The following is an 18707-nucleotide window of genomic DNA, read 5'->3' as shown; positions in this document are numbered from 1 at the left end:
TTTATTAAAAGTGCATGAAAGAACAAGTCACAAACTTGGGAAGGATTTTTACCATGCATATAAGTAACAAAGGATTAGTATTAGATATATAAAGAATTCATATACATCAATAAGAAAATGATCCTACCTTGCCCTTGGGGCCCCTGGGACACAGTGCCGGGGGACTGAAACAATTTTGCAGGACTATAGGAATTTCTTCTTTTGATCCAGTCATCCCACTTCCGTGAATGTATCCAAGTAGAACCTCCCCCTAGAAAGAGAAGGGACTCTTCAACTAAAGATGGATGTTAGTGCAGTGCAACGAAAACACTGAAATCTTAGTGGCCAGTAGCAGGTGACAGGTCATGAAAGGCACAGGTTACCCACTCAGTGGAATAATACAGAGCCATCTTACATTATAATTATGAAGACTTACCATAACATATAACATATATTAGCACAATCAAAATTGTATCAGTGTTAACGTAAAAATTATGAATGGTCAGAAATGTGAAAGAAGGAAAACTTCTAATTTTGGGGAGAAGATTGTAAGAGGTTTTTTAAAAAATGCCTTATTGTGATTATAATTTATGGAATAAAAAGTAAGAAACAGAAAACTCAGTAGAGAAACAGGCAAAAGTCAAATAATCCAAAAGTAAAATTAATAAGAATTTCACAGAAAGGAAAACATTAGTGCCTAAAAGCATCAGAAAAGATGCTCAGCCTCATTATTAAGCAGGAAAATGCAAATTAAAACTCACAGTGAGCTACCTTTTTATACCCTGCATATTGGGTATAAGTCTGGAAGACAGTATCAAGTATTTGGTGAATGTATGGATCAGTGGGGATATTTATAGCCTACTGTTTGAGTGTAAATTGTTTTAACCACTTTTGAAAATGATTTGGCATTATTAAGGCAAGTTGAATTTGTACATCCTCTGAGATCTGGCAGTTTTTGCCTTAGAGAAACTTTCCCATGCATACATGGGTTATACATTCTTATGTCTGTGTGTGAATGTTTACATCAGTATTGTTTTTAATAGCAAAGCCCAAAGCAACCCAAGTGTCCCATCAGTGATACAAAAGGTAAATATGGTATATTCATACAAAGGCATTCTAGATTCCAGTGACATAAAGGAATTACAGCCACATGCACCAGAATTTCAAAACCAGTATTGAGGTTGGGGTTGGGGGGAGCAAGTCACAGAGGAATATGGACAGTATGTTTTTTTTTAAATACAGTTAAAAACTTTCATGATTTATATTTTATTTTAGAAATACAAAAATCCATGGTAATCTGTAAAGAAAAGTAAGGGAATGTTACACGCAGAATTCAGAACAGGTAACCACTGGAGGAAGAAGAGAGCAGTGGTAGAAAGGTGCACACAGTGGCCTTTCAAAGTTTGGTGGTTTTTAAAATGGCTGATGGTGGTTTTACAATTTTAATTATACAAATATTTTTTTCTGTTTGATGATCTTTTCAAAAAGTTGTGACCTTTTTCTCCATTTACAAAGTTTGATATCTTTATTTTCTTACAGTCTTAATGATAATTTAACAAGAATTTATCAATTTGCCCATCACGTGTTGTCACACTTTCCTTGCCTTTGTAGATTTCCCGTCAGATATAGCTAACAAGTCTCTCTCAGAGACCACTGCCACAATGCTCTGGAAGTCCAAAGGCAGGAGGAGGAGAGCGTCCCACCCAACTGCCGAATCTTCCAGTGAGCAAGGGGCCAGTGAAGCCGACATTGACAGCGATAGTGGTTACTGCAGTCCCAAACATAGCAACAACCAGCCTGCAGCAGGGACTCTGAGAACTCCCGATTCTGGGACCATGAATGTATGTAACATTGCCTTGATTTCCTTTTTAGTCATTGACATTAGTCTTATCTTTGCTAAAACTTAAGTGTCTATTTTTGTTAACAAATTCTATAGTAATAGTAGGATAGTTAAAAAATGTATATTGTATATTTTATTGATAACAAAAGTATTCAAGTATTATAAGATTGTAATAAGCACATTTCACACTAGACTAAATTGTGAAATGTTTTGCAAAGTACATAACTAGACTAAATTGTGAAATGTTTTGCAAAGCACATAAATCGTACTCTTGGGTAGAAAATAATTTTTTTGTTTGTTTCTTTTTTTTTAGCATGTGGAATCATCTGTGTGTGCAGGTACTTATTTTCTACATTGTATTTTTGCTGTACCTTTGACTATGTCATAGTTTTCTTTTTAAGCATGAGGCTTGCTGATGCTGCAAAAAAATTAGAAATCTTCCAGAGATTGAAGTTAATCTGAAAGTATAGTTTTCAGATCAAATTGAGAAAATGCCAGCTGGCAGTATTCTGCAGGATGATACCGTATTACTAGGAACTGGAATACCACTTAAAGTTGATAGAATAATTTCCAATATTACATTTATAGTGACTAAATTTCAGTATATGAAATTGGGGGGCAATTTAGGTTTTGGCTTCTTTTATAAGTAAATCATATTTTTAAACTCATTTGTTATAGGTGGTGTAAATTGGTCCAATGTAACTTGCCAGACAACTCAGAAAAAAACTTGGATGGAAAAAAATCAGACATTTTCTAGAGGTGGAAGGCAAACTGAACAAAGAAATAATTCACAGGTAATTTGAATTAGGTTGGACAATATTGATTACAGGTGTGAGATGATTTATTTTAGATTTGCTAGTTATAATAATGGTCTAGTGATTATGAAGGACAGTATCCTTAATTTTTAGAGATGCGTCTTGAGTGATTTAAAAGTGTACTGTCGTGTATTGGTCCTCAGGGTGTTATGAACTGGGCTGCACAGCAGGAGGTGAGTGGCCAAGTGAATGAGCAAAGTTTTATCTGTATTTACAGCTGCTCCCCATTGCTCTCATTCCTGCTCCCCAACCCCTGTCCGTGGAAAAATTGTCTTCCATGAAACCGGTGCCTGGTGCCAAAAAGGTTGGGGGCTGCTGCATAGAATACTAGAACATATTCCTCCTATCTAGCTGTAATTTTGTATCTATTAAAGAACCTTTCTCAGCCCCCACATCTCCCACCACCCCTCCCAGCCTCTACTAACCACTATTCCGCTCTACTTGAGATCAACTTTTTAGCTTTCACATATGAGTGAAAGCATTTTGTGTGTATCTTTCTGTGCCTGGCTTACTCATGTAACGTGATGTCCTCCAGGCTCATTCATGTTGCCACAAATGACAAGATTTCATTCTTTTTTTATGGCGGAATAGTATTCCATTGTGTATATAAACACCACATTTTTCTTTATCCATTCATCTATTGATGGACATTTAGATTGATTCCATATCTTGGTTGTTGTGAACAGTGCTGCAGTAAACATGGGAGTGCAGATATCTCTTTGCCATACTGATTTCCCTTCCTTTGGATGTAGACCTAGTAGTGGCATTGTTAGATCATATGATTGTTCTATTTTTAGTTTTTTGAGAAAGCACCATACTGTTTTCCATAGTGGTTGTACAAATTTACATTCCCACCAATAGTGGATAAGAATTCTCTTTTCTCCGTATCCTTGACAGCATTTGTTATTTTTTGTCATTTTGATAATGGCCATTCTAATTGGGGTGAGAAGATATCTCATTTTGATTTTGGCTTGCATTTTCCTGATGAATGGTGATGTTAAGCATTTTTTCATATGTCTTCTTTTGAGAAATGTCTATTCAGATAATTTGCTAATTTTTTAACTGAAAAATTCAAAACTTTTTGAGCACTCACATGATGCCACATGTGATAAATTCTGCACATAAATACTTAACACAAAATTTATTTTATGTATAAAATTATAAAAATATTGTATAGGTTGGGCATGGTGGCTCATACCTGTAGTCCTAGCACTTAGGGAGGTTGAGGCAGGAGGACCGCTTGAGGCCCCAGGAGTTCAAGACTAGCCTGAGCAATAGCAATACCCCGATCTCTACAAAAAGAATTCAAAATTAGCCAGGTGTGGTGGTGTGCACCTGTAGTCCCAGCTATTTGGGAGGCTGAAGTAGGAGGATTGCTTGAGCCCAGGAGTTTGAGGTTGCAGTGAGCTATGATGATGCCCAGGCAACAGAGCAAGACTTTGTCTCAAAAATAAAATGAAGTGCAGTGAAGTGAACTGAAGTGAAGTGAAGTGAAAAGTTAAAGTAAGTGAAGTGAAAGTAAAGTGAAAAGTTATTTTATACAATAATAAAATTATTGTATAAAATTACCTTCAAGCTATGTGTATATGAAAACATGTGTATTTTATATTTAGATTTGGATCACATCCCCAAGATGCCTCATGATGTATTTGCGGATATTCCAAAATTTGAAAATATCCAATCCGAAATCCTTTGGACCAGAAGCATTTCGGATAATGGGTAGGGAACCTGCACCCTCAAGCCTACATGTGGCCCTCCAGATCCCCAAGTATGGCCTATCGACTGAATCCAAACTTCCCTTTTCAATAAAGGAATTTGTTCTGTGAAGTTTGGATTCAGTTAAAAGGATCCAGAAGGCTACATGTAGCCCTGAGACTCATGAGACAATCTAGTTTTATTTGATTAAAGACAAAAGAGCTAGAACAAGAATCATTTATATAGGATAGATAAACAAAATCTATAAAATGTTTACTTATGTGCTGCAGTTTTCTGCTGAACTCTTAAATGCTAGCCCTGCCAAGTTTGCAGTCTCGCTCTGTTACTTTTGGTAAGGCCACTGGAGAGGAAAGAATACTATCATAAAAACATTTTATCCCTGTCTCAGAACTGATTAGGAGTAGTCCAGAGAACAACAACAAAAAAATTGTGCACATGCATGTGGCATGATAAGTTTTATTTTGTAACTCTCTTTTGTCCATGAGAACTGGAGCCAGATATTAGACAATGTGTGTTTTCTCCTACTTCTGATGCTTTATTATCCTTGTACTTTTCTTAAGTATATATTTGGTGGATTTTTGAAATTTAGAATCTTTTTCATTTAAGTCAAAATGTTTTCCCTGTTTGCAATTTCTGGTTATTTTTAGCCTTTAAAAAAGTCTGTTAGAAATCAAATAAATATTTACTTATATTTTCTGCTACTTTTTATAGTATAATGTCTGAAGATATTTTTATCTGAGATTTATTTGGATTCGTGGTAAAACATAATGGTGTAGATTTTTCAAAGTAGTATACCAATTGTCTTAACATTGTAATCCATTATTTTCTTTGGTTTATGCTTCCATTTTAGTCATTTGCTTATTTGTTAATATGTGCTAGGCGCTGTTTTTGAGCTATTTGTTTTATTCCATTTATCATATTTTTGCATATATGGTCCTATGCAAAAGTACTGTACTGTGCTGTTTGCAGTGCTTTTGAACATTTTTTACTAGTGTTTAGACATTTGATACGGTAGATCATTTCTGTAGTCCAGAGTAGCATTAATTGTAAATGATGGAAAGATTCTCAAAATTAGAAATCTTGTAAAATGGCTTTTTTTATTAATAGGTTGAACAATAAAAGAGATGAAAAAGGCTATACAATGAAAAATCTCATTTTTATCCCTGACTCTCTTTGCCTTCTCCCCTCTTCTATTCCTATCCCAATATGATTAGTTTCTTACATGTTCTCCCAGAGTTTCTTCATGTCGTTATGAGTAAATACCAGTACGCATCTTATGTTTTTGTCCTTTTCTTACACAAAAGATGACATACCCACTCTGTTCCCTGCTCTGCTTTGCTCACTTAACAATGTATCTTGGACACATTTACATAATTTTCATATTACTACATAGAAGGCTTCCTTTTTAAAAAAAAAAAACAACTTCTAAGATGAATATACCCATGTTGATTTCTATAATCCTATTGATGGACACTTGAGTTGTTTTGCAAAGTGTTGCTGTTAAAGACACAGTATAGTGTCATTCATTCATTCATTCATTTATGAGATAGTGTCTTGCTCTGTTGTCCAGGCTAGAGTGCAATGGCACAGTCATAGCTCATTGTAGCCTCAAACTTCTGGACTTAAGTGATCCTCCTGTCTCACTCTCCTGGGTAGCTAGGACTATAGGCATGCACCACCATGCCTAGCTAATGTTTAAAAATTTTTGTGGAGATGAGGTCTCATGTTGCACAGGCTGGTCTCAAACTCCTGACTTCAAGTGATCCTCCTGCCTCAGTCTCCCAAAGTGCTAGGATTACAAGGGTGAGCCAACAGCACCTAGCCTGTAGTGTCATTTGGAATCAATTCCTAGATAGGGGACTGGTGGGTCATAAGTTAAATTCATGTATTGTTTTGGTAAATATCACCAGATTGTACCAATTTGCATTTTCGATAGCAATGTGAAAAGTGCTTGTTTTCAGACAGATTCAGAAATAGTGTGTTTTCAGGATTTTGTATTTGTGCCAGTTAGGTGAAAATGATGTCTTGATGTAGTTGATCATCTTTCCATATGTTTAAGGGCCATTTGTGTTTCTTTTTCTGTGAACTTCTCTGGTCATATCCTTTGCCTATTTTTTGAACCTTGGCTTACTTATTTCCTTTTTGGGGATACATTTTAATATCGGTTTGATCAGTTCTTAACAAATCTTAAAGTGTCTAGGAGCCTTTAATCTGCAATATGAGTTGCAAATATTTTGCTAGGTTTTCATTTTTATTTTTTACTTTGCTCATTATTATTATGATTACCATGCACAAGTTTGTTTTTTAAATAGCATTAAGAAGTTTATTTTTGTAAATTGACTTTATTGGTCCTTTTTTTTAAAATGACTTCTAGGTTTTAAATCATAGTTGGAAAAGTCCTGCCTCCCTGCTTCTAAGTTATAAAAGAATTCGGCTGTGTTTTCCTCTAGTGTGTTTATAGCCTTACTTTTTTACATTTAAATATCTTTATTGCATTTGGAGTTTTTCTGGTGTGAGATATATGTCCTATTTTGTATTTTTCAGGTGGCTGTCCAAATCTCCTAACACCATTTATTGAAAAGTTCATTTCTTCTTCACTGATTTATGATGATAACCATCTTTATCACTTATTAAATTCCCACATATATTAGAATCGTTTCTGGACTTTCTTTTTTTTTAACATTGGTCTCTAATCTATAAACTTAGGGAAAATCAACTACCTTTATGATGTGGCACAGCTTTCTATGCAAAAACATCTTCCTATTTTTGAACCATCTTTTTGTGTTCTTCAGAAGTGTAATTTACCTAAAATATTAATAAGTTTGTATGTATTCTTCATGTCAATTTCTAGTATTTTTACTTTTTTGTTATTATAACTGGGGTTTGAAAACCTAACTCTTTTAAAATTAATTTTGTGCGAGTCATTTAAATATATACATATATTTATTTATGAAGTTGTAGCTTTTGCTTTGCTTTGTTCCATGTGCCCACTTTCTATCAGTAAAACTTTTTCTTAGAAGAGCTAACAAAAAGTATTTAGATTTCATGAGGTTATTGTTTCATTCAGAAGCTTATTGGAATACTTGCAATGCATTTGTTTGACATGAACTTTGTTGGGGCAATTAGTTTGGAGGTTTTATTTTAATCCTGATGCTTTATATTTCCAAGTGTAAGAATCAATTTGCATTTGTTTTTAAAGAAAATTGTTTTAGTGTTTATAACACCATTGATGCATATGTACTAACTCTGGCAAGCTTGGGAAATGCCAGATGGTTCCAGGTCTTTGTGTGTACATGTTTGATTTCAGAGTCCCAGGCCTGTGTACCAACACCTTCTCTCCAGGTCTACTTTATATTCTGTTTATTGTTAGAATTTTTTGGTAGCTGTTAATGAAGATCATACTTTTCACATTTTTTATGTGTCTTGGTTAAGAGAGCCATTTAATATTGGCTGCATTGGGTACTTAAAAGAGGTAACTTGAAATGTCTTAAGATTCTTAGAATGCTTAATATGTTTTTTTCCTTGCCCTTATGACAGTTGAACATTTTGTACATTTGTTAATGGGATGTCCAAATCCATTCAGGCTGCCATAGAAAAGTATCATAGACTGGATGGCTTATAAACAATAGAAATTTATTTCTCACAGTTCAGGAGACTGGGAAGTCTAAGATCAAAGCACTGACAAATTCAGTGTTTGGCGAGGGTCAGGTTGATAGATGGTGATCTAGCTATGTCCTCACATGGTAGAGGGGGTAAGAAAACTCTCTGGGGTTCCTTGTATAAGGTCACTGGTCCCATTCATGATGGTTCTATCCTCATAGCCTAATTACCTCCAAAGGCTCCACCTCTAAATACCATCTTCATAGGGGGGTTAGGATTTCAACATATGAATTTTGGGAGACACACACATTCAGTCCATAACATAGGATACTAATTTATGTGATTGAATGAAAATTTTATTCTCTTAAATCTATTTTCTTGGAAATAAGATTTTTATTAAATAGTTTCTTCTGGGAATTCTGTTCTTGTTTTTTAAAAAATAAACTGCAGGTATCAGAAGACTTACAGTTAAATCAAAAAGTAATATGCACTTTCCTTCCAATGGTAACATCTTGTAAAACTATAATACAATATCACAACCAAGATACTGACATTGATACAGTCAAGATAGAGAACAGATTGATCACCAAAAAGACACTCCTCATGTTGCCCTTTCGTAGGCACACTCTTTCCTTCCCCACCAGCCGCTGTTTATCCCCTAGAATCCACTAATCTATTCTCCCTTTCTGTAATTTTGTTAGGAATGTTGTGTAAGTGCACTCATACAGTCCTTTTGGGATTGGCCTTTTTCACTTAAATGATTCTCTGGAGATCCCTGTAGTTCATTTCTTTTTGTGATGGACTGCTGACCACCATACTGTAGAATGGATATACCACAGTCAGTTTAACTGTTCACCCACTGAAGGCCATCTGGCTTGTTTCCTGTTTTTAGCTTGAATGAATAAAGCTGGTAATAAATGTTGATGTACAGGAAAAAAATAAGTAACATGCATTAATTGTCTCATTTTCATATTTTCCTTATAATTAACTTGTCAGAAGTTTTGACCTTTTAAAATAAACTATGCACTTGGTGAAAATTTATTGAGTTGTATAGTTTTGTGTACTTCTCTGCAAGTATGTTATGCTTGAATAAAATGTTGACTTAAAAATAATTAGATTTTCTTTTTCCCTGTGGGTTTACCTAGGTTGGATTCAGATGCCGAGGACACAGTACTTCCTCAGAAAGAAGACAGAATTTGCAAAAGAGACAAGATAATAAGCATTTAAACCCCAGTCAATCCCATAGAAGCGACCCAAATTCTGAGTCTTTATATTTTGAGGTATTTTTTCAAACTCTATTTGTTAACTGTTATAGCAAATACTTCCTTTAAGAAATTACTTTGTTTCATTATAAACATTATGATGAGTACTTTTTACGTCTTAACACTATCTTAACATGTGACTCCACTATTAGATTATAAATTACTCAGAATTATTGACTCTGTTTGTCTTGGTTATGTATTTAATCTAACATTAATTTTATTAATGTTTATTTTTATAAGTTTTTGTTTTGTGTGCTCATCATTTTGAGGTAATGTATAGAAATAGAACTTGATTTCCTGTGGACTTTATCTAGTATGAAACTTTTTCTCTTAATTTTTGTCGTTGTTGAGTCCATTTGTAAGGCTTTTCACATTTGAATAGTTCAATCCAGTTATCTATGCTGCCAGGTAGGAGGGTTTTGGAGAAGGAAGAAAAAGGGCTATTTTACTTTCCCTATGGTGGCAGACAGTTTATATCCTAATTGCACTGTTTCTGTTGTTCATTCATCTGACTGGCTCTTGTTGGTGGACTATTTGTATATGTAAAGTAATGTGCTCCAAATGATGCATTAAGGTGAATAGACACACTATCCTTAGAAAGGTTGCTGTGTAGTAGGGGAATGTACGCATGTACATACCTAATTGTTGAATGTGGCTTGGAGTTCAGAGGAGAAAAAAATCACTTTGGGTTTGTAGCTGGACAGGAATAACATTTGGAATGGATTTTAAAGAATAAGAATTTGGTTGTTAAGATATTTTTCACAAAACATCCCTGGTAACTCATTTTGGTTGGATTGTAGATTCTATAAAACAGGTTAATAGGTAGAGATTAAACTATAAAACTTGCTTGAGATCAGAGGATAGAACTCAATAATATGTTATATAAGTTTAGTAATTGAGCCTAAGGACTTGAGAGTACAACTCAATTATTTTATCAGGAATAGTTTCAGTATATCCAGACCTGGCAGTTGTATTACATGCATTTAATCATGTGATTAGTTCCATACTTATATTATTAATATTTGGTTAAAGATATGAAATACAGTTTTCAGTGTAAAGGAAGATAGATAGTGGTTAAAAATTCAAATAGAAAAGATTTTTAATTTTTTAATCTTTTTGACAGTTGTGTGTAGTAATGGGAAAGGGAATATATTAATACAATTTATATTAAACTGTGTTAAATCTTTTCCAAATTATCTGAATGCATAAAATTTGGTGTGAATTTCTTTTCAGTTACCTATCCATCTTAGAGTACAATTCTTAACAAAAATAGAATACTACATGCCGAAATCCAAAAGGTGGACATGTATGGATATGCCTCCATCCTTGAATAATCAAATTGGCTATGGTTTAGCATCTAAGAAATGAGATTTCTTTTTTAAGACTGACTTTAAATAGTTCAATAGTAGAATGCAAAAAATTACTTAAATTTTTTATTACTCTTAAACATTATAAAAAGGTGTATTTTTTAAGAGTTTACTTTTAACTCTATTTTACTTAAAATGTGAAACTGTTTCAGGATGAAGATGGGTTTCAAGAACTAAATGAGAATGGAAATACTAAGGATGAAAATATTCAACAGAAACTTTCTTCAAAAGTAGTAAGTGATTTGTTTTAAAAAGAAGCAAACGAGAACATCTTTTGAACTACGCTTATGTTGAAAAGAAATACTAAAGATAAGTACAAAAACATGTAGGCAGCATGGTATATACAAGAGACAGTATTTAGTTCTTACCTTTAATTTTTTTTCTTTTTTTTTTTTTGTGAGACAGAGTCTCCCCTTGTTGCTCAGGCTAGAGTGAGTGCCGTGGCATCAGCCTAGCTCACAGCAACCCCAAACTCCTGGGCTTAAGCGATCCCCCTGCCTCAGCCTCCCAAGTAGCTGGGACTACAGGCATGCACCACCATGCCCAGCTAATTTTTTGTAGATATATTAGTTGGCCAATTAATTTCTTTCTATTTATAGTAGAGACGGGGTCTCACTCTTGCTCAGGCTGGTTTTGAACTCCTGATCTCGAGCAATCCGCCCGCCTTGACCTCCCAGAGTGCTAGGATTACAGGTGTGAGCTACCACGCCGGGCCAGTTCTTACCTTTAATATTTCTTTTCAACACAGCCAGAACAAAGATACTTTCCTGTGAAATCCACACTTCTATTATTAGACAAGAAAATGCCATTAAATGACATCATACAACATAGAGTCTGTACTTAAATTTCCCCAGTTGTTACAAAATTTTATTTTGGAGGTATTTTGTTTTATTTCAGTCAAGGATCCAGACAAGTATTACCCATTGCATTAAGCAGTTTTGCCCTTTTTAAATTTCTCAATCTAAAATGGTCCCACTGTCTCGCTCTATTCTCTATGACATTGAATTTAAGAGTCTAACACATTTAGCTGTTGTTTCCTGTTCAAAAAAAAAAAAAAAAAAGAGTCTAACACAGTTACAAGGTGGAACATCCCACATTCTGGATCTTTTTTTCCTTATGACTAAATTTTAATGGGATCACTAATGAATGTTTTTCTGATTATCATAGTTGGATGATTTACCTGAAAATTCACCAATCAATATAGTTCAGACTCCAATTCCCATTACCACCTCAGTTCCTAAACGTGCAAAAAGTCAGAAGAAGAAAGCATTAGCAGCAGCCCTTGCCACAGCTCAAGAATATTCAGAAATAAGTATGGAGCAAAAAAAATTACAGGTATATATTCATTTTTATGAACAGGTATGATAATTTATTCACTAGATTTGTGGGGGGATGGATTGAAAGAGTGATAAATATAATCATCTTAAATTGCTGCATGTTCATCTGTAACAAAAAAAAAATGTTTTTCTGTTCACCTTGCAGGAAGCTTTATCAAAGGCAGCTGGAAAAAAGAATAAAACACCTGTGCAGCTAGATTTGGGGGACATGTTAGCTGCTTTGGAAAAACAACAACAAGCAATGAAAGCACGGCAAATTACTAACACCAGACCTCTGTCATATACAGGTGATGTAATTAGTCTGAGCAGTTTGCTATTTGGCTTTGGTAATTTTTTTTCCCCATTGTCTTAAAACAAAGAAGTTTATTCTCTCGTGGTTCTGAAGACTAAAAGTCTGAAATCAAGGTGTCAGTGGGACCACTTTCCTCTGATCCGCTAGTGGAGGATCCTTCCTTGCCTCTCTCAGTGTTTGGAGGCTACAGGCCTTCCATGGCTTGTGCTGCTCCAATCTCTGCCTCCTTCCTCACCAGCCTTCTCCTCTGTGTGTCTGTCTCCGGTAATATATTTTGGATATTGTTAATTATAAATTTAGGTTATTAAGTATGAAATGTCCAGTTTCCTTAAGTACTAAGTATGACAGTCGATATCTCTTGATATTTCACTTTGACACTCCTTGTTTTTATTTTTATTGTGAAAGTATATCCTTGCTCTTTCAAATACATGGTTTGGCTTGTGATTATCTTTCAAATTTTTTTTAATAGCAATTTTTGTGAAACCTTGGATAAGGCAAAAATTTGTGTTATTTCAAATATGAGTTCCATTGTGGAACCAGTGCAGTGCAGACAGCTCAAAAATAATTGAAGTGTTTGGGAAGGATGTAGCTAATGAACATACAATATGTTGATGGTTTGAGAAATTCCATTCTGGTGATTTTAATTGTGAAAATGAGCCACGTGGGTGACCGGAGATCAAGGTGGATAATGATGAGGTGAAAGCTGTAGTGGAAGCAAATCCATCTCAACCTTCACGTGAATTAGCAGCAAGGTTCCATGTTACTATTGCAACAATACTGGACCATATGAAACAAATCAGCAAGGTAAAGAAGCTGGATAGATGGGTTCCGCGTCAGTTAAACGAGCATCAGGAGAGGAATCATCTTGAAGTTTGCTTTTCTTTGCTGTCATGACATAAAGGCGAACGATTTTTATACCATATTGTTATGTGTGATGAAAAATGGATTCTTTTTGACAATTCCAGGTGTTTGGCACAATGATTGAATAAAGATGAAGTGCCCAAACACAGTTCAGAACCGAATATTCATCAGAAAAAAACTAATGTCCGTTTGGTGGTCCAGCTCTGGTATTTTCCATTATATCTTCATGAAACCTGGTCAGTCGATTATGGCGGATGTCTGCTGCAACAAATTGCACAAAATGATGAGGATGCTTGCAGTTAAGCAGCCAAGATTGGTCAGCAGAGACAGGCCAATCCTCTTGCAAGACAAAGCTTGACCACATGCACATAAACAATGCTGCTCAAACTACAGAGGCTGGACTTAGAAACTCTCTGTCATCCACCGTATTCACCAGACCTTGCACCAACTGGCTGCCATTTATTCCAGGCTTTGGACCACTTCTTGCAAGGAAAAATATTCATTTCTCAATAAGCTGTGGAAAATGCCTTTGGTGATTTCATTGCTACTTGCTCGTCTCCAGGCTTCTTTACTGCTGACATAAACAAATTACCATTAAGATGGCAAAACTGTGTTGATAGTTTAGGCACATACTTTGATTAATTATACTGCTTCTTGTTTGAAATATAATAAACCTTTTCATTTGAAATTGGGCATTTCATATTGAATGGCCTAATAGTTATATATATTTTTTTTCCAAGTCAGCTCAAACCACAAAATTTGAAATTGTCCATGTGTCTTCTCTTTCCATATCAAGTCCTTCAGCACATGCTGTCAATTGTGTCTTCAAAACATGTTCAAAATCTAACTACTCACCAGATCCTTTCCTGTCAACAAAGTAGCCCCCATCATTACACTACTGTAGTAGCCTCCTAGCTACTATTTGCCTTTCATCATCTCTAACCCCCTGTCTATGTTAAAAGGAATGATTTTTTAGAAATTTAAGTGGGTTACATCACTTCACTGCTCAGAACTCTCTAGTAAGTCTTCATTACACTTGGAGTAAAGCCAGTGTCCTGACTAGAGTTGCATCTTAACTGACCCTGTTTTACCTCCCTGTCCTCGTCACCGTTCTCTCCTGACGCACTCTGTGCTAGCTGCATTAGTTGTCCTCACGCACACCCAGAGTGATCCTAGCTAAGTGTCCTTGGGCTTGCTCTTCTCTTTTCCTGGAATGCTCTTTTCCCAGATGTCAGTATAGTTTGTTCCGTCAGGTTCTTCAGATCTCTGCTTAAATGTCAGTTGGTATACACTTTGAACCAACCAAATTTTTTCTTCACCAAAGGTTGAAATAAAAATCACAAGTAATTCGGCTCTCTTAACTGTTAAATTATCCCTTGTAAAGCTAAATGGCAGATAAGTTTGATGGAATGTTTTGATCAAATTGTGTGTGTATGTGTGTACATGAGAAAATAATCTGGCTTATGTGTGTATATGGGAAAATAATCCGGCTTTCTGTTGATTGAAACAGTAATTTCTATTTTAACAAACCTTGTCAAATTTAGAGCTCAGCAGTTCTTTTGTGCTCCCTCATTTCTTTTCATAGTCTTTTTTTTTTTTTTTTTTAAGGGAATGAGGAATAGGACAAAGAAAAGGGAAAGGCACCGGTAAAAATTACTACTGCTGAGAGGCAGAATTGAATTTTCTGTTTCTTCTGTTACTATGTGAAGGGACTGTTACTTGTTAGACAATAAATAAATAAATAAGTAATTGTGTAACTTTAATCCTTTGTGCAAAGCATTTAAACCTACAGCTAGTTATCCATCTGCTATAAACGTTCGCTTTGAGAAACTTAAGTAAAAATACTATTGGGGGTATACTAAGATTTAGAGTTATATGCTGTTGAGACGGGGAGAATAGCAGCAATGTCTCACTACGAGTAAAAACAGGTAATAAAACTGAGAGTTAGCAGTGTTCTGGAGGTAGTATGGCCTGGTAGCTGCAAGCAGGGGCTTTGGCGTCGAGCTGCCTGGGTTCGAATCCTGTTCTTCCATATATTTCTTTGGCACGGTACTTAACCTTTCTTTTCTTCAGTTTCCTTACATTAAAATGGCAGTAATGATAGTACCTACTTCAGGATTGCCTTGAGGATTAAATAAGATGATACATGTAAAGTGCTTAGAGTATGTGGGTAATAATCACTTAATAAATATTAACTAATATTGTGGAGAAGAGATTATTAACCTGTGATACTTCAAGTGGCTTATTGTCATTAATGCAACTTCATTTATTTACCAAATGTTAATATATACAAATGTAATTCTATGTGCAAACATGCTGTCAGGAACTGTTGGGATTACAGGGGTGATTAAGATATACCTTTGGTCAAGAAGTTTATAGTCTAAATAAGTAATCAAATGGCTGTGTCTTAGGAAAGATACCAGCAAAGTTTTATGAGCTTACAGAAGAAAGTGTGATTTCTTTCAACAAGGTGATATGGGAAAAGTGTTATAATGATTTCATAAAAGATAGCATTTGAAGAGGGAATAGAGTTGTTGACAGATAGAAATAAGGTTAACCTCTCATCTATTACCAGTGTTTAAAATTGGAAAGTGTTGATTACAAAGAAAGCCATTGGGAAGTTTAAGAAAAGGATGAGAGTACAATAGTGATGAAAAAGGATTGAAAGGAATTGGTAGTGTTTGGAAACAGGTCAAAGATGAATCCAAATTCTGGCCTGGAGGATTGTGGTAGTGGTAAGAGCTACGATGATACCACACAAGGTAGGGATCATAGAAGAGGAATTTTGTTGGGAAGAACAGATGGCTGTTCCTATTAATATTTTAGATGCTGGCAATGGAGATCCTGGTGCTTCCTGTTTAGCATTTAGTTATGAATGTGTAGTTCAGGTTAGAAACTTAGTGAGTTTCAAATAGGGATTGTTGAAGCTGTGGAAATAAGGTGGTTGGGGGAAAGAAAAATTAGGGAAAATGTGTTCAAGGATGAAGCCTTTTGGAATGTTCAGATTTAGAAGACAAAAGAGAGAAGAACCAGAAAAATAGGTTTGAGAAAGAGTATGAGTAAGAGAGTGTAATGTCACGGAAGGTGAGAATAGAATTTTGAGGAAAAGGATGTAGTCCTTGTTACTAAACACTGAAGAAAATGAGAATAAAGTGAAGATGCAGTGAATTTTACTAGGCGATTGCAATGTTATATGTGATCTTGACAATAATAAGTTTCAGGAAAGTGGGTAGGGCAGGGGCCAGATGGTAATGATTTTGGGAAATGGCGATGAGAGAAAGAGTGTTCAGAAGTTTCACAGGGAAGGAAAGGGAGTGATGGTACCTTTGCTTGAAGGGAAGCCAGTCAAGGGAAGGGTTTTGTTGGTTGTCCTTTTTTTAACTCTTTTGTTTCTTTTAGATAGGGGAGATTTTGGCTTGTTAGAGGAGGTCAGAGAAAAGAGTCAGAGGTCAGGGAGGAACCTGAAAGATGCAAGGGAATAGGAGAGCAAGATGGTAGAGGAATTGATATGGGATATTAAGAGCAGCAGTAGTTGGTGAGTCTTGGATAGGAGTAAGGATGTCTACCACCTCTTTTCAGGTGGTTTTATAAGTTTATGTTGGATAGCATCTTCTCAGGCAGGAAAGCTCGTTAGAATGAGAGGATTGCGATTGGAGACGTAAGGATGGTAAACGATTGATGGTAGCCACTGGAGAATGAGGTTATCAACCAAGCATAAAAGAATTGTTGCATAGTACTGAGAATGCAGCTGATGAGGGAAAATCATCATTCTTCACTGACGCTGAAATGAGGAGAAGAGTGATAGGCTACATATCTTTTATATAAGGATGAATAGCAAATTAAATAGGAATAAGGAGAGGTGCATAGTTTTGAAATTTCAAAGGAAGGATGATTCTAACTGAGGACCAATTGCAAAAAATGAGTCTTTATCTTACAGAGGCTAAAAGGTAGATGAAAGTTGTATCTGAGGGGCACTGCATAGCCATGTGCTGCTCCTACTTTTATGGTGTCTGTTTTTTCCATGGGAAGAGGATGTTCTTGTTTTTGTAGGTTTATTACTGGAAATTTTGAAAGTATGTGGAATTGGCCATAATAGTAAAACTAATGTTTTTGTTTGTTTTAGTGGTTACTGCAGCTTCTTTTCACACTAAAGACTCTACTAACAGAAAACCTTTAACAAAAAGTCAGCCCTGTTTGACATCCTTTAATTCTGTGGACATTACTTCCTCTAAAGCGAAAAAAGGAAAAGAGAAGGAAATTGCAAAACTAAAACGACCCACAGCACTTAAAAAGGTAAACCAAAATTTGGAGATGTTTATTTTACAGGATAAATAAGGGTTCAAATTTGTTTTGCAAAAGTAGTCGTGGTGTTTTAGCCACAGGCCTAATGCATGTTCATAATGACTACTTAATATGAAGTTCAGGATTATCATCAGCACCATGACTGTCTTTCTGAGTGGAAAAAGGCCCTGGAAAATGAATTCTTTCTATAAGGTTATAAAAAAAACCCAATTAATAAAGGCAACTTAAAGTATTAAAGAAAAAGAAAAAAAATCAGTTAACCATTTAATATTCAGAAACATTAGACCCAAAGAATCAGAAACCCTGGATTTAAGTACTAACTTCAGAGTTTGCTGTATATGTAGTTTTAGGAAATTTTTTTACCCTTATCTTTCTCATCTATAAATTCGGGAAAATATCTGCTTTAACTCATTATTGTTATTAGAGGATAAAAAAGATAATCCATGTTCAAATAATTGAAAACTATAAACCAAATGTAAATGTATGACCTGGTTTCCAAACTTTTGAATTCATCTATTTTTGGGAAAACTCTCTAGTTTGTCACCAGGATTTAGAGAATGAAGCAGATGTGGTTTGATAGTTGTATATTCTGTAACATAATTGCCTTCCTTTGTTTCATATATGGTACTTCCTTCAAATTACAGTACCTAAAATTACAGTTACCTTTTTGCCGGTCAGCTCAACTCCTCATGTCCGTGTTTAACTGAACCATACTACACCTCAGTTATAGTATACAATCGTAATCATTCAGTACTTGGTTGAAGAGTGATCAGTGATTAAAGACTGGTATGACTTTTAGGTTATTTTGAAAGAAAGAGAGGAAAAGAAGGGGCGTTTAACTGTGGACCACAATCTTTTGGGATCTGAGGAACCAACAGAAATGCACTTAGATTTTATTGATGATTTGCCGCAGGAGATTGTTTCCCAGGAAGGTAAGGAAGTCCCCTTTTCCTTCTCATGGGATGGTCCTCCTTTCATGGAATGGTCTGGAGTATTTTAATTTCTAGGTAAGCCATCACTCGTTATACTCCCAATTGGAGGATGTGCTCTCCATAGTTTATATAAATTTCTTTATTTTTGAGAGCAGTTTCTTTTGAAGATGCTTTGATAGGGATAGGTTAAAGGGGATACTATATAGTAGTCTATGACATTTTTCAGGCTTAAATTTGTATAAAACCTCAAAATTAAGATCTCACTAAAACATGATTGTCTCTTCCAAAACTGTCATGATTCTTTTCATTTTGTCTTCTTTTATCTCCAAAACACTATTGGTTATCTTTCTTTATAAGGCTATTTTTCATTGAGTCATTTTTGTTGATTTTCTTTCTTGCTTTTG

The 18707-nt window shown here is 35.2% G+C and overlaps 1 protein-coding gene across 1 annotated transcript in view; it reads left to right on the top strand.

The window, feature by feature from the left end:
• The window catches only part of SECISBP2L (SECIS binding protein 2 like), a 50391-nt gene that overhangs the window by 14404 nt on the left and 17280 nt on the right, over positions 1-18707 (top strand). Inside the window, exons 5-13 of the mRNA XM_012763527.2 lie at positions 1591-1820; positions 2133-2157; positions 2498-2613; positions 9096-9230; positions 10732-10812; positions 11747-11914; positions 12062-12203; positions 17193-17362; positions 18171-18303. Of these exons, the coding sequence (XP_012618981.1) occupies positions 1591-1820; positions 2133-2157; positions 2498-2613; positions 9096-9230; positions 10732-10812; positions 11747-11914; positions 12062-12203; positions 17193-17362; positions 18171-18303 (1200 nt within the window). The remainder of the gene's footprint in view (positions 1-1590; positions 1821-2132; positions 2158-2497; positions 2614-9095; positions 9231-10731; positions 10813-11746; positions 11915-12061; positions 12204-17192; positions 17363-18170; positions 18304-18707) is intronic.

The sequence above is a fragment of the Microcebus murinus genome, chromosome 6 (assembly GCF_040939455.1).
Source record: "Microcebus murinus isolate Inina chromosome 6, M.murinus_Inina_mat1.0, whole genome shotgun sequence".
Lineage (NCBI taxonomy): Eukaryota > Metazoa > Chordata > Mammalia > Primates > Cheirogaleidae > Microcebus > Microcebus murinus.
The sequence above is the reverse complement of the archived record's forward strand: the minus strand, read 5'-3'. Positions and strand labels throughout refer to the sequence as shown.